This window comes from Sander vitreus, unplaced genomic scaffold (assembly GCF_031162955.1).
Source record: "Sander vitreus isolate 19-12246 unplaced genomic scaffold, sanVit1 ctg446_0, whole genome shotgun sequence".
Classification (NCBI taxonomy): Eukaryota; Metazoa; Chordata; class Actinopteri; order Perciformes; family Percidae; genus Sander; species Sander vitreus.
In genome coordinates, this window is record NW_027595556.1 from 378 (window position 1) to 16618 (window position 16241).

The 16241-nt window shown below is 41.2% G+C and overlaps 1 protein-coding gene across 1 annotated transcript in view; it reads right to left on the reverse strand.

Annotated features, from left to right (window-relative positions):
- Positions 1-207: 207 nt before the first annotated feature.
- LOC144514088 (protein jagged-2-like) overlaps positions 208-16241 on the reverse strand; it is a gene marked incomplete at both ends in the record, with an annotated part of 57626 nt that continues 41592 nt past the window's right edge. Inside the window, 15 exons of the mRNA XM_078245282.1 lie at positions 208-345; positions 2386-2413; positions 3030-3146; positions 4345-4458; positions 5262-5375; positions 6222-6335; positions 6837-7001; positions 7485-7635; positions 8150-8323; positions 8717-8763; positions 9970-10083; positions 11665-11778; positions 12715-12828; positions 12948-13067; positions 14562-14692. Of these exons, the coding sequence (XP_078101408.1) occupies positions 208-345; positions 2386-2413; positions 3030-3146; positions 4345-4458; positions 5262-5375; positions 6222-6335; positions 6837-7001; positions 7485-7635; positions 8150-8323; positions 8717-8763; positions 9970-10083; positions 11665-11778; positions 12715-12828; positions 12948-13067; positions 14562-14692 (1755 nt within the window). The remainder of the gene's footprint in view (positions 346-2385; positions 2414-3029; positions 3147-4344; positions 4459-5261; positions 5376-6221; positions 6336-6836; positions 7002-7484; positions 7636-8149; positions 8324-8716; positions 8764-9969; positions 10084-11664; positions 11779-12714; positions 12829-12947; positions 13068-14561; positions 14693-16241) is intronic.

A 16241-nucleotide genomic window follows, 5' to 3' on the forward strand; every position in this document is an offset into this window, starting at 1 on the left:
CTCTGGTTGTGAAAGGGGCTTTTCTGAAGAGATTTCTCCCAGAGGGCCACGGGAGAGCGCACTGACCCGTCTGACGGACCCTCGGCTCTGACCTCGGCTCAGCGCGGAGGGGGGAGAGGTTAACACCGTCTTCCTTAAAGGCTTCCTAATCTGTCGCCCTGAGACAATGGGCTCGCACTCCCCTGCCGCGGCCTTTCCACCTCTGACCCCCTGCCCACCCGACCCCTCCACACGCCCCCTTGGGTTCCCAGGGACTCACTGATGCGGCAGTCCGGTCCGGCGAACCCCGGGGCACACTCGCAGCGGAACCAGTTCACACCATCGACGCAGACGCCGCCGTTGTAGCTGCAGAAAGGGAAACAGATTATATAGATTAGATTAGATCGACTTTTATTGATCCCAAATTGGGGAATTTCAGTACTACAGCAGCAAAATATCAGACACACAGCACACATACAGAATATACAATAAATAATAAATAGGATAGAATACAAGAACAACTATTTAAAAAATAAAGGTAAAAAAATACAAAGGAAGTTTCTTCAAAGTTCTTCCCTGAGAGGAAAAACATTCTGCTTCTCTGTAGCAGTCTTGTATAAAGTACTTGAAAGCAATACTTGAGTAAAAGTACAAATATCTTACCAGTGGCGGAATGTAACTAAGTACATTTACTCAAGTACTGTACTTAAGTACACATATTGAGGTACTTGTACTTCTGACAGCTTTAGTTACTAGTTACTTTACACATATAGATGTTGGCACACAAAACACATGTAGTTTATAACATCTGATGTTTTATTATAAAGTAAAAACTAGCCAACACTATAACGGCCTACAAGTCCAGCTGAAATGATTAGACCATTAAACACACAACTGTTTGGATCCTTTACACTTTCTACAATGGGAGGATTTGTCTCCATTGAGTACTTTCATCAAGTACATTTTCCTGATGATACTTACATACTTTTACTTAAGTAACATTTTCAATGCAGGACTTTTACTTGTAACAGAGTATTTTTACAGTGTGGTATTGGTACTTTTACTTAAGTAAAGCATCTGAATACTTCTTCCACCACTGTATCTTACCAGAAAAGGACTTTGGTAGAAGTTAAAGTCACCTTTTAGAATATCTCTTGAGTAAAGGTCTTAAAGTATCCGATAGCAACGGTACTGAAGTATCAAAAGTAAGTTTATGATATTAAATGTACTAGAAGTAAAAATAAAAAAAAGGAAAAACTCTGATTATGAACTTTATTGTCTTCCTTATAGTGAAGCATAATATTCAGGGTTTCCACACAGGGCTGAAGCTGATCCCTGATCAATGTCCAGACTTCATATGTAAATCCCTGCTGACCCCATACTGAGCCCCCACCACCCAACACCACCACTCCCCACAGCTCCCCCCAGGTCCCGGCCGGTGAATGGTGAGAGGGCCGTCTCTTCACACTCTCCTGCCCCACCCCCCCCCTCCTCTCCCGTAGCCTTCTCCTCCCAAAAAACTAATCCACCTGTCAGTCATTGTAGAGGCGGGTGAGGAGGAGAGGGGCGTGGGGGGAGGGGAGCTTTTGTCCTGGGTAGCCTTTTGGATTCAGAGAAGCTGTTGGGAAATCCCAGGTTTTTCAATTCCAAAGTTCCAGTTCCAAAACCACAAAGATGTTGAATTACTGTATATATGTCAGAGTAAAATCAGCAAATCCTCACATCTGAGAAACAAAAACTCAGTGTTTCACATTTTCATCCACAATCTTTAAAAGAGTCGCTGGGTGAACCCTGTAGCTGCTCCAAACACTCGGTTTTATATTCTCAAGTCGAAACAATGCATCTCACGTTGTTGGAGTTTATCCAGACTGACTCACAAAAGATGCAAATGTCAACCGAGCTAATGTTTCTACATTTATAAGGATCAATAAACGCTGCACCCAGCAGCGATAAATAGTTCCTAGAATTTAGGGCTGCATGCCAGAGCGCCTCCGCTGAATCAATGCCCAAGATCAAGTAAGGTCAAGCTAAACTTACAATTAGATAACAGAGGAAACCCAATCAACACCAAACAGGCAATACACTGTAAGGAAAAATTATTTAAGGAAGAGGGATCTGTCTACAGGGCTTTCGTACCGAACACCTCGACATCCAATGGATCAATAAAAAGATAAAACATGTTTCTACAAGTGAACATCTGCAGTTTGTAGCACCAGTTAAAAAGAATCCAACTGAAACAGAGAGAGATGTTTGACACCATGCCAGAGAACTGTAGCTAACTATCTGTCCAGCTGCTCTTAAAAACTAACACAGCACTTTCTACAGATAGTGGCCACAGAGGTGAAAATATTGCATTTCTGCTAATTATTTTTTTTTTACTATGATAAGAAAAGAACTGCGTCTTACCAGGGATGTGGGTTGCAGTCGTCAACATCTGCAAGAGAGATAAGGAAAACAAATGACTAAACCTGGAACCTGGTCATTTCCCCCGTATGTGAGAATAAATAACTTTTAACCCACAGTTTCAGGCTCATGATATATTTTCACAAAAGTAGTATCTAAAAATATTAAGGAATATTCTCAGTTATTCCTGCTACATTTAGGAGTTCCACAAGCACATTCATGTCAACATCCGAGTCGTAATTTCAAACTTAAACAAAGATCTTTGGGAAAGCCCTGATTAATCTAACTCGGCACTAAATATATGGCAGCTAAACTCAGCCAAGCTTTTACGTTCAAAGTGATTAAACCCAACTTTAACCCTTGTGAAACTGAAAATGAACACTTTTTAATGCTTTTTTCAACGTTTTCGCCGCTACCAGCTCATGCTAGCGGTAGCTAGCTAGCTTGGTTAAATCTTTCAAAACAAATCTAGTTGTGGACTTGCAATGTGTGACCCTGCAAGATCCTGTCTTTACATATTAGATGTAACTTAATGTTAACGTTAGATGTGAGATGATCGTCTTTAGATGTGAGGTGGTGTCAGACTGTAGTCTTTTCAAAGTCTGTTAAAAGTCTTCTAGTGTATGGTAGGCATAACAGTGACATACTCTGTGCGCAGGTGGCTCCCTCCCAGCCGTCCTTGCAGATACAGTTGAAGGCGTCTCCCACTCCGACACACGTCCCTCCGTTCTCACACGGACCCGAGTCGCACGTGCTGTTCTTGGCTAAAGACAAAACAAAACCAAAGATTCCTGTTTATAAAAGATTCTGAGGAGCCCACAGTGGGAGAGCTGCACTATGGCCTGCGATCACAGATTTACTTGCAATAAGTAAACAGATATTAAAGTACTCTGTTCCGCATTTCTGCTGCATTCAGTATTCTGCTAAAATACAACAAATTGTTTGTTGAATTTAAAACAAATGAGAGGAAATCATTTCCAACTTTCTTTTATCGAACACATCGAACATTGAATTGAATATAAAAGGCAGCACTAAAAAATGTAATGCCAGTTACATTTTAAAGTGCAGTTTTCTCTTGATATTTTTTTTTTAACTAACACAAAGTGTGTCTTTGATTCGCGATATGTCGCAGCCTTTCGCGACCTGTTAAAGGTAGAAAAAAAAATATTGTGCAGCCCTATGACAGATCGTAACTACGTAATATCACATTGTATTATGACACTATTATCAGTGGGGTTGGGTTACAAAACCCGGTGCTAATACGGCACTGGTGCCTAAACGACTGGTATCTACCGGACCGAATAGCAATGCGGATTTCGGTGCCACTTAAATGCCTGCTCTGCTCTCCGAAACAGACGTTAGAGGCAACAGAAGCATCACTGCACATGAGGCTAGTTAACACTAACGTTACACTTGGCAGCAGGTAAAGTTAGCTTACCGTTACCGTTAGCTAGTAGTTAACGGTTAAACACGGTTAAAATGCTTACAGCTAAACGGACTGCCATGTGGCTGTATTTCACTGGATTTCAACAGCGGGACGTCCAACAGCCAGCAGAAGCTGTTGTCCGAAAACAACAAAGACGGTGTGTTTACTTGAAACTGGTAAGCCTTTCGTGGTAAGTGCATTCAAAGTTATTGTAAAATACCCTTTTCCCATCTAGTGGTTGTTTTTGTTGTTTAACAGCAATTTACTATTGAAATAAGTTTTCTTATAAGTTATTGTTATTAGATATATTAAATAAATCCTTTAATTTTGACCATATGGCCTTTGCCATAAACAAGCCGTTCTTTAATGTCGCTGACTGTCGTTTTGTGCTCTTCTTGTGTTCAGAGACCATTTAGGCACCGGCATCGTATTAAAAGTATCGCTTTAGCACCGGTATCGTAAAAAACACAAACGATACCCAATCCTAATTATCAGCAGAGCAGCGTAATTGAGAGCGCAGTGAGAGCTGGCCTGACCTGTGTTGCAGGTGCTGCCCCCCCAGCCTGAGGGGCAGCTACACAGGAAGGAGTCTCCATGGTCGTAACACGTCCCGCCATTGCTGCAGGTAGTGGAGTCGCACTGGCTCTCACCTGAAACGAGGCAGCATGGGAAAAGGATTTTTAAACATTTGACTCTGTGCCAGTGTTGATTAGTGATTACTGCAGCTCCCAAAGCACAGTTCAGAGACGCCGTCAGAAGGAAGAACAAGCCTGCACAGCAGCCAGCGAGGGCACGGTGCCACGTAGAGAAGATTAAGAGGCTAAGGTAGTTAAAAAATGTAAGACCTGACATGTTGTAGAACATGGAAACTAAGGACAGAGACTCATGGGCTCTACTTCAATTTTTGTTCACTCACTTATTTTCTGCACTATAACAATTAAAACAATTATTTTCACAGACTATTAAGGGGCCCAGCTTGGACCAGTCAGACTGATGGCAGCATTAATGTAGAGCAGCGTTCTGTGATAACAGAATCATGGACGGAATAGCGAAATTAAGAATTCAAAAAAAAGGTTTAAGACAGATTTCATAGGGCCCCACATTAAGTCAGTGCTAAAAGCTAACTGGAAAATGTTAAAAAATATGACTAAGTTTCCAACCAAGCCGCCCTACGTAACTGTAGTTTAAAAAAGTCTTAAAATACATTTAAAAATAATTCCCAGTGACTTAGGCCTGGTGGGGCAAAACACCCTGGGAAACCCTGACAAAGACATCTACAGACACACATGTACAATAGCCACTTGACGTCTTCCTAGTCTCGCATTGCCAGACCTTTCTCCACAACACAGGAGGAAGGTCGGCTGAATTTCTGGTGACACCTAAACAATCCCGGAAATGAAACGTCGTGGATATAGATTAATGTCTTCCCTAACACATTAACATATGAACTTACGCGAGTGGCAGGTCTTTCCTTTCCAGTTGTCCACACAGTTGCAGTAGAAGTCGTTCAGCAGATCGACACATTGGCCTCCATTCTGACAGGGGTTCCTGTTGCACTCGTTCACATCTGGAACAAAGTGCAATTAACTGAATTTTGATCGTGATTTCCATTTCAGCTCCTAACGATCACAAATACAACGTAATCGAGAAAAATTTGTTTTTTGCAAATTACAACTTGGAAGTAAACTATTATTTTGTCTTGGGACATTTCACAGTTCAAGGTTTTTTCACTGTTGATTTGTTTCACTGTTTTTTAATTTCAACAAAAGTCAACGAATAACCGTGTTAAATCTACGTGATCTAAATATTGCCCAAAATAATTGTGATTATGATTTTTTTCCCCCCATAATCAAGCAGCCCTACTGTAAACTAAGTACAAAACAGATTTAGAATCAGTCAGCTGGTCAAGTTGCCACATTATTTTCCCCTGCTTGATTTCCTCTCTAAAACAAATCCTCCATTGTTTGGTCTTCCATAAGATTCTCAGACTGCTGATCGTTTGTCTGCTGCTGGAGGCCACTGATAGATTCTCCAGTGGTGGAATGGAACTAAGTACATTTACTCAAGTACTGTACTTTAAGTACAAATGTTGAGGTACTTATACTTTACTTGAGTCTTTTCTTTTCATGCCACTTTCTACTTCTACTCCACTACATTTCAGAGAGAAATATTGTACTTTTTACTCCACTACATTCATCAGACAGCTTTAGTTACTAGTTACTTTACAAATTAAGATTTCTGCACACAAAACACATGTAGTTTATAAAATCTGATGTTTTAATATAAATGAAACTTGCCAACAATATAACGGCTAAAGTCCAGCTGAGATGATTAGACCATAAACACACAACTGTTTGAATCCTTGACACCCACAGACACACAGATACCCACACACCCCCACACACACACTCACCAACATCACACAGACTGCCCTCCCAGCCGTCTGGGCAGAAACACTGGAAGGAGTTGATCCCATCGATGCAAGTACCTCCGTTCTTACAGGGAGATGATGCACAGTCGTTAATGTCTGCAGGCAGAGAGATGGCAAGTTATTTATTACATTTTTTAATTAGTTGTTAAATTTTCAAAAAGCATAAACTCTAAAGAATTCAAAATATTCCTGATTTTTGCCTATGTTTGTTTTGTTCTTATTATTTGATGAACTGTCTGAGCATCAGCTTTGTGACTTAGATGTTACCAAATAAAATTTCAGCCAATACGTTTTGGTCTTTTTGACACATCAGAGGTAAAAAAAAACAAACATATTATATAAATATATAAAAACCAAGATTTAGTTTAGTTTGATGTTGAGAACACAGATTTTAAAAAGCATCCATGTTTTTGTTTTACTAAACTGAGAGAGTGATGATTAGTGAAACTGAAGTCTGAATTACTGTAAGATTCATGTGGTTGCCAGTGATGGTAACTGATGATAAATATAGTCTGTTTGTGTGTGTGTGTGTGTGTGTGTGTGTGTGTGTGTGTGTGTGTGTGTGTGTGTGTGTGTGTTGAGCTAATAATGACTCACTCTCGTGGCAGTAGGTGCCAGTGAATCCCGGCTCACAGGAGCAGCTGAAGTTCCCGGCAGGCAGGCTGATGCAGCGGCCATGGGGACCGCACACATTGGATGAGATGTGCCACACACGCTTTTGGGTGTCGTTGGTAGCCACGGCTACCGTGCAACTGTCAATCACTTGGAGCGACAGAAGAGAAAAAGAGATCAGCATGGCAGAAAGTTGGAATAGAGAGTATGTGTCTCTTAACATCCACAGCTGGTTAATTCAAATTAGGGCTGTCAATCGATTATAATTTTAAATTGCGATTACTCATATGAGTGTCCTAGTTAACTCGCAATAATCGCAAATTAATCATTGTTTCTCAATGTACTTTAAAAGATATTTTTCAGTTTATTAATGCTCAAATGGTATTTGAGACTTCTCCGTGGTAACTCAGTTCACATCAGTCAGTACATTAAAATAACTTACTACTTACTAACTAAACATAGTCTTGTAGAGAGAACCATCTGAAAGGGCTTTGAAACTCAACTTGCCATTCAAAAGACCCTTTTCTTTTATCCATTCCTGCTCAAGTAGCTTTGTTTCTACTAGACATCCACAATTAAAATATATCTTGAAGACATATACAGATATCAAGGATCCTCCAGGTGTGGTGTTACCTTGACAATGGTTGGTCTTGCAGTGGTCCTTTAGCTCCGAACACGTTTTGCCCTCGTAATCGTCCGGGCAGCTGCAGTAGAAGTCTCCCATCAGACTGTGGCACTGGGCCTTATTTTGACATGGGTTCGGACTGCACGGGTCATTCTGCACCTACAGATGGAAAACAGGGAGGTAGAGGTGAGTTGTATCACATAGCCAGACCTTCCTCCACAGCGCTACGGATGAAGATCTGGCTAGTCCACACAGCATTTCGAGATGGGGAAAAAAACATCTTGATGGTTTATTGGTATTTCTTTAAACCAATCACAATCGCCTTGGGCGGCGTAACCTCTGTAAGGAACTTGTGGTGGAACGTGTACGTTCAAAAGTTGTTTTAGTCGTGCAACAGAAAACTCAGATTGGACAGACAGTCTAGCTAGCTGTCTGGATTTACCCTGCAGAGATCTGAGGAGCAGTTAACCATAGTCCTCATAAATCCACCATGGTTTAGAACACCAACACAAAGAAAGTGAAAGGTGACGGACATCAGGCAGAAAATAAGGGACATCCGGCCGATCCTCTGGCGGCACGGGAACTATCCCATAAATGAAACGTCGTCGATGAAGACTATGTGCGAGTGTACGCACCAATCGTTCTCTCCCTGTGTATCTTATACTATCCTCACCTCACAGGTTGTACCAGCGAAGCCCTGCGGGCATTCACACACGAAGCCCTCCAGCAGGGCATGGCAGCGCCCACCGTTCCTACACGGACTGCTGGCACAGCGGTTTCTCTGAACCTCGCAGTGGCGACCCACGAATCCCGCCTGGCAAACACACTGGTAGCCTCTGGCCACCTCCTGAAACAAAAACAAACATACACATTACATTTCACTCAGATGCAGATAATCAAAGAGGCAGGGCTTCAAATGTATAATTATTTTCAGATAAAGTGAGAAGTGTCCTTTATTATTAAAGAAAAACAAGCACCCAACAGCACGTGTAAATCCCCAAACATCCTCCCAGCTCTCAGTGTTGTGATGTGTTCAAAGGCTCTTTTATGGACACTGTTGAGTTTCACAACATCAACACTGGGCAGGACAGTGATTTGGGGATATTGAGAGCTATAAAATCATCAAGGTCTGACAAGTACTTGGGATCATCTGTAATCTTGTTCCAACTCCATTACCGCATCATGTTACATTCAAACATAAAAAAAAATGTAACAGATCTCAGTGTTTATGAAAGCTCACCTTGCAGGTCCCTCCGTTCTGACACTGACCATGGCAGCTGTTCATGTCTGAGAAGAAAAGACACAGAGAAATCATCAGGTTTGAGTTGTGGAGCAGGCATTAGTGCTGGAACATGCAGCTGCTACAGACAAAGTGGTCAACACAACCAAAAGCAAAGTGATCCATGCCTGAGGAAATGTTAGATGCAGATGCAGAGGTGCAGTGAGAACATGCAATGAAACCAAACTACATAAGTTAAAACTACCCTTCAAGATTTCCTCTAAAAAAGATTTACAACATTTAGGAAAAAGGCAAAAGTTCAGTTTTATAGCTTAGAAGAATTTTGGGCAGGGTGTGGCAGGCATCAACAGCCGTCTGAGAGGCAAGAGAAAGGATTATGAATGGAGAGCTGAAGTCCAGAACTCTGGGCTAACTAGCCTCTGTTCTACTGGCATCTTTAATTCATTTTCCTATACAGGGTTTCAGCCACAACATGTTACTGTTGTTTTTGCACCCATGAAAAGGCCTAGATTTTAGTTTTTAGCATTCAACAATATAAAATCCACAAGTCTCAAACATTAGCATGCTGTCAAAGCCTCATGGGGCTGTAGTAAAACATGTTTCTGTGGCGAGATTAATGAGTACTTACAACTTTAGCGTCAGGTAATATTTAAACAAGAAAAAGTCCATGGGTCTTAGTCATTAGCATGCTATCAAAGCCCAATGGGAGCTGTACAATATTTATTACCACTGTACTACATAGTAGAATTTAAAAAACTTGCCATTTTATACAAGAAAAAGCACAGATTATTTTGCTAGCATTCAGCTACAACATATGAGTAGCCATTAGCTTGTTGTCAAAGCCTTATGGGAGCGGCAATAACACATATTTTCTGTACATAAGATAAACTACTGTACTAGATAGTGTATTAGGCAAAAAAAGGGCTACGATTATTTTTGCTAGCATTGCCAGCAACAACTGGCCATTGTTGTCAAAGCCTAAGGGAAGCTGTAGCTGGGTGGTTGTAGTGGTTGTCGTGGTTAAATTGATTGAAATTGATTCAATTGATTACTGTTCAGTATTATAATATATTGTAATGTATCTTCGAATATGGACACAGAAACATTTTAGAACGACTGATAAATGAATGAGAAGCGAGAAGGAGCTAGTAGAACAGAAGCTAGCCAGCGAGGAGAACAGGCCTCGGGGCTAACGGTGCTACAGGCAAATGGAAAGAGGCTGGAGGCTAATAAGTAGCTGGATTGATACTAACTGGTGTCACAGTTCTGGCCAACCCATCCACGAAAGCAGGCACAGTGATATCCACCAATCAAGTTTTTGCAAGAGTAAGCATTGAGGCAAGGCTTCCCCGCACACTCATTAACGTCTGCAAAATGGAGACGAGAGACACAAAGAGAATGAATGAGAGAGCTGAGAACCTGCTGAGAAGCCCCGTCACCAAGCGTAGCTTCATGTCGTACAACACACTGAAATCACGGCTGAAGATTATAGGTCTTTTCTGAGCTCTAACTACCAACTGTTTGTTGTTGTGTCTGTAACGTTGCTGGTTTTATTTACCTGCTACAAAACTTTCCAACTACGACCTCCGTTACAGAAATGTTCCATAATGACTGTTTTGAAAAGAGGTGCAATGCTTGCACGATATTTAAGTTTTAAAGGGTGCATCAGTAAAGGACAGCTCAATGATTGTTTTTTTTTCCAAGTCCTTCTTCTGTTTCTCCTCATTAGCAAAACCAATCCAAAACAATGTGGAACATTTAGATCTTTTAATATGCATATTTAAGCCTTTCTGTTAACGTGACCAGATCAATTTATTTATGGTTACTTGGTACCATGTAGTCAGATTCATGACATTTATGGGACTTTTTCAAACATGTCAAATTGCCAGAACATTTACAGGGTGAAGTTCATGTCTGACAGGGTTTCCATCTCCCCCACTGCTCTATTCCCCCCCCCCACCCCTTCAGGGTTAATGTCATTCTATTGCATTCCCTAAAGGCCAACCTGCGGCATTCCAAGTGGTCAGTTTCAGAGGCAGCTATCACCGCGCCCACCACGCCGCCGCGCTCACTATAAACCGACACAGTGCATTAATACTACTCCCAGGAGGTAGGCGGCACCTGTTAGTCTGCTGAAACTAAACACCCCCAACCCATTCCCAAAAACCCAACCTCCCCCCACTACCACTGCCCCTCCTCGTCACCCTGCTCTCTTCCAGGTACCACCCCGCTCTCTGAAAAGGGGAAGTGCTCAGAGAAGAACAGAATCTGTAACACAAACCGAAGCATTTCGGTTGCTTCCCGCGCGTGTTTATAGGTTATAAAGTGTTTCCTGGCAGAGGTCGGAGGGGGTGGCGTCGCTTCACCGTAGCGTACATACAACCTGTTACGCCCAGTCTGGAGCCAAAGATAACCCCCTGCAGGAGTATATTTTGTCCCAAGGCTAGCAGTTGCCAGGCGAGAGGTTATTTTTAGCTTTACTCAAGTCACCTGGCTCGACACACCCACCCACCCACACACACACACACACACACACACACACACACACACACTCATTTGAAATCAGTGACCCTCCTGCAGTAACACTACTGGTTAAACGACACGGCAGATAAACAAACACCCAGATATGTTGTAACTATGCAAGTAAATGGGATTCCTGGAATGAATTCGGACGCATGGCATTCACTGTAGGTGCAACACACAGAAACACACCAGCTTTATCACAGCAAAACATCATCCAACATGCAACAATGTGTTGAATCAGGGAATCAGGATTACACAAAATACATCAATTTAAAACATTTTTTCCCTTAAAAATGTTGCGGATCAAATTGGACAATTTGCCCCGTGATATTTTACAATCATCAGATGTACACAAATGAGCCTCCTTTAAATGTACAAAGCATCTCATGATATCTTTGATTAGTCAATCCCTCAGTGAGACGTACCTATCTGGCAGGTCTTGCCCGTCCACTGTGGAGGGCAGAGACATTCGAAGCCGTTCTCCATGTCCATGCAGGTTCCGCCCTGAGCACAGGGGCTGGAGGCACACTCATCTGTGTCTGAAATACATACCAGACAGATGTTGAAGCCTTTATCACTTAAGAAAAACTCATACTCCAGCTAACACGGGTGACGCTGAGTTAGGTTTGCATACTCAATCAGTCTCTTTTCTCTTTAAGTCGCAACATTTAAACTGGTAAAATTAGCCTGTTTAGTTTTGTTCTGGTTACACTTTACTTGAAGGTAGCTACATAAGAGTGACATGACACTGTCATGAACGTGTCATAAACATTATAAACAAGTCATAAACGTTTATGACATAACGCTTCTTTTAGTGTCATTCGGTTTTTGTCATGACAAGTTATGGTTAAGGTTAGAGTTAGGGTTCAGTGTCATGTGTTCATGACAATGTCATGTCACTCTTATGTAGATACAGTACCTTCAAGTAAAGTGTTACCTTTGTTCCTAACTTACGAAATACTGTAACTTCCAAAAAATGTATGTTTTTAAATGTGTTGAGTTATGTAGACTGAAATGCTGAATGTATGTTTTTAAGTAATGACCCCAGGAAGATTAGCTGTGCTTAAGGGCACAGCTAATTAGGATCCTCTAATAAACTAAACTAACTTCAATCATAAAACCACTCAGAAAAAATGCTGTAAACTACATACTGCCAGGAATAAAAATCAGTTGGAATAATACTAAATCCTGTCATTTAATAAAAAAAAGTAACTTTATTTTTGGGATAAAAAACATCACATTTTAAGAAATTACTCCTAAAAAATATCCAAACAGGTTGTTCAAATCCCCAAACTTCCAGAAAATAACTTCTGAGGACAGAACCTCAACGTCCTGACCTTAGTGTGATTATAAGGGATTAGAAGTGAAAAAGATCTAGTTTAACTCCCAAACAGAAGCACAAAGCTCCTGATGCGGAGCATCGAGAGGTGACACATAACAGAACAGAAGATGCTAGATCTCATTGCCCCCCTCACCTTTAGCACAGGTCGGCCCGGACCAGCCTGCTGGACAGTGACACTCAAAGCCTGATGGGACTTCATGGCACGTTCCCCCGCTGGCACAGGGGTTGGAAACACAGGCGTGCTCCGCTAGAGAAAAAAAAAAAAAAGTAGGAATGCTCATAAATCTTCCATCAGCTCCTCTGAGCGTGGCGGAGAAACCTGGATTTGGGAGCTGTTTTTTTCTTGTCTTTTCCTTAGAGACTCACCGATCTCGCAGTTCTTGCCAGAGTAGCCGTCTGGACAGGCGCAGTTATACTCGTCTGGCTCTGTGTTCATACACGTGCCTCCGTTCTTACAGGGCCGGTTGGTCCCACAGTAGTTCAGGTCTGCACAGCAAAGAACACTGATGTGACCCACTCTGTGTGCGTCGATGTCACACACACAGTTAACAAATTACACCCGACCAGGGGTTTTCCTGGCTCAGAATGGGCCTTTTGGGGGAGAGACTACACAAGGCAGTAAGGATGATCTACAGTAAAGGCAATGAGTTTTTTTTGGATTTGTTTTTTTAAATATTATAAAACTGAGATTAGCTCTCATATTCAAGGTTATGTTCTGCTTGTTTAACAGTTGTTTGGTAACTTGCTCTTGAACACATTTGGAGAGGAGGGAAATTGCTTTTTTATTCTCAATTCTTGAAATTTTGGTGCTGGTGATTTTCCTTTGGGATTGGCTAAAAACCTCTTCTTTTTTTTTTTTTTTTGGGGGGGGGGCACCAAAAATTCCTTTATGCAGGAAAAACCCTGACATCTTGCCACAGTGACATTTAGGGCAGAAGATACCAGACCGCTAAGTGATGGAACAATTGTTGTGTATAAAATCTTATCTGACAAAAACATAATTGAAATGCTTTTACTTCTCATTATGCTGCAGCTCTGTGTTTAACAGCCGTACATAATAACTTGCTGTTAGAGGTTCCATTTCATTTTTTCCCCCTCCCAGATCATATGATTGTGGGTTACAAGGAACACAACGTAGGAACATATTTACAGAAAAAAGTAATTTCTATTTTAGTGTTCTGCATTTGGACCAATAACACTGTGTCCTCATGCCACTCATGAGAGGTTTAAAGGAGCATTCGGGTGTTCTTGCATGTTCTAGCCCATATACTGGAAATCAAAAAATACTTCACAATAACTGCACAACATTGCTTTCCATTCCACAGCATGACATTCAAATGGCAAACTCTTGAAAATAGATTAGAGTTGTGAAATCTATCACAGTGAGTATCAAGTCTTCATTCATTTTAAACAAGGTGACTAACATTTTGCACAATATTCACATCAGTACAACCACAGCAAGTTTCTGCTTAATGCTTTTAGGACTGCATGGAAAAACAATGGAAACCAATATCTGTTAGTCTTTGAAATCAAATCATTTTAATGCCCAAAATTAACTTCTAGAATTATCCAAATGACCTGAAGAAAGGCCTTTTTAGACGAGAGGTCAAATGTTATCAGGAATCTGAAGCCAGTCCAGTTGCCTTTGACTTTTAGCACTTGTAGCTTCAATGTCCATCAATTCGTACAGAGCTTGGCAAAAAGGCTTTCTCTTTTTCTGCCCCCTCAACCTGGAATACACTGCAGCAGGATCTAAAACTGTCCAGCTTGCTCCCACTAGAGGATTTGAAAACGTTAAATTAAGGGCACTAGAAAAAACATTTTTGGAATCTTGCTTTAGTGTTTTAGGTCTACTTGGCACTTTTGTTTAAATCTTGTATATAGTAAATCTTGTGTACACTATTGTAATCTGTTTAAATAAAAAAGATATCCAAAAGATAGATATGGAAACATTGTGCAGCAGAAAAAAAGAGATCTGACCTTTGTCACAGAGCAGACCGCCCCAGTTCTTCTCACAGGTGCACTGCCAGGGCTCGTTGCAGGTACCGTGAACACAGCCGGGATACGGCAGGCACTCGTCACAGAGCGGGCCCTGCCAGCCGTAGTTACACCTGCAACACACCGCACATTCAGATTCAGATGCAGAAAACTTTATTGTCTCTCATGATGGAAAAATCATCTTAGACGTGGCCTCAACATACCGTGCAAAAACAAAACTCGAACAGTAAACGTACACTCGGACAGTAAACATGCAAAGCTTATAAATTAATTGACACTGTAAAAAAAATACAATGTATGTGTGCAAAGTGACAGTGTTTGTGTGCGTCATTATTTTTTTTTATTGAAGATGTTTATGGAAGTGGCAATGAAGGAGTTTGTAAGTGTTTTTCTTGGCTAGAGGGACAGTTAGTTTATATCAGGGATATATACTATATACCTGGGAGGAATACTGGTACTTCAATGTATTTCTTTCCTTCTTTTAGGTTTGTCCTCAACAAAAGAAATTCTTATTCGACTCAGCCTCATACCATTTTTTATTGACTAGTCGATTAGTAAAATCTGTAAAAGTGAGTTTCTCCACAAATAATCATGCAAAAGCCCCACTTTGGTTTACCAGAGATGTACTCATAAGTTTCTTGGAAATCATTCAGCATGGAAAAAACATAGAAAAAATCGACTAAACAGATCTTAGTCGACTAACCGCTATTTTTCACTGGGCGCATCTGCGCTGCGTTCCGGAGGCTTTCTGAGACGCTCCTGGTGTGGTATGGCGCATGGCGGAACAAAGCACAGACGCGCCAGCAGCACTACCTTCTTTCCTATCTTAATTCCTTTCTTCTTTCTTTCTGGAAGTGATCTGAAACCCCAAACTAGAGATGGGAGGAAGTACTTTCCCCGTAACGGCAAAACAAGGTATACACAGGTATATTTTACTAAAATGTAAATGCTTAATTACTTGAAATGAAGTAATTATTTCCACTGTTTTAATATTGCTTTTACATCAGTGAAATACTTGAATGCTTATGCAGAAATAAGTGCCTCTTATTTCACCGACACACTGACAATGTGTTCTAGTTTACAGCTCCAGCCTGAGGGCATATCACGCACACAGATGCACTTAATAACGCAGCGGAAGTCGGCCATGAAAAACAGCGATAGTTATGTAGTGATAATAGACAAGTTAATACTTTTACAACGTGTGAAAACACAGAGGAGCGCTCAATGTCGGGGCAGCATGCCAGTGAAACGTCCCCAGATAATAAGATAATAAAATGGAGTAGAAATGTCCAGAGAACACAGGAGAGTTGATTGAGTCGCAGCCAAATGTCACAGCAATAAACGGCCGACAGAACGTCTTCATCAGGGTGGATGACACGTTTGCTGCTCCTAATCTTAGAACACACAGTGCCAGGGGACATTCCTGAGCAAAGAGAATAGTGTGTGTGCGCACACAATATATCTTTTTTTTATCGTCATCGCGATATCAACTTGTGCAATAAACGCATCGCTAAAGGCTGCGACATGTCGCGAGAGACACTGAGATTTATTTTGTGTTAGTTGAAAGAAAATATCGGTAGAAAACTGCACTTTTTTTTTAGTGGTGCCTTTTATATTCAATTCAGTGTTCAATGTGTTCAATAAAATGGAAATGATTTCCTT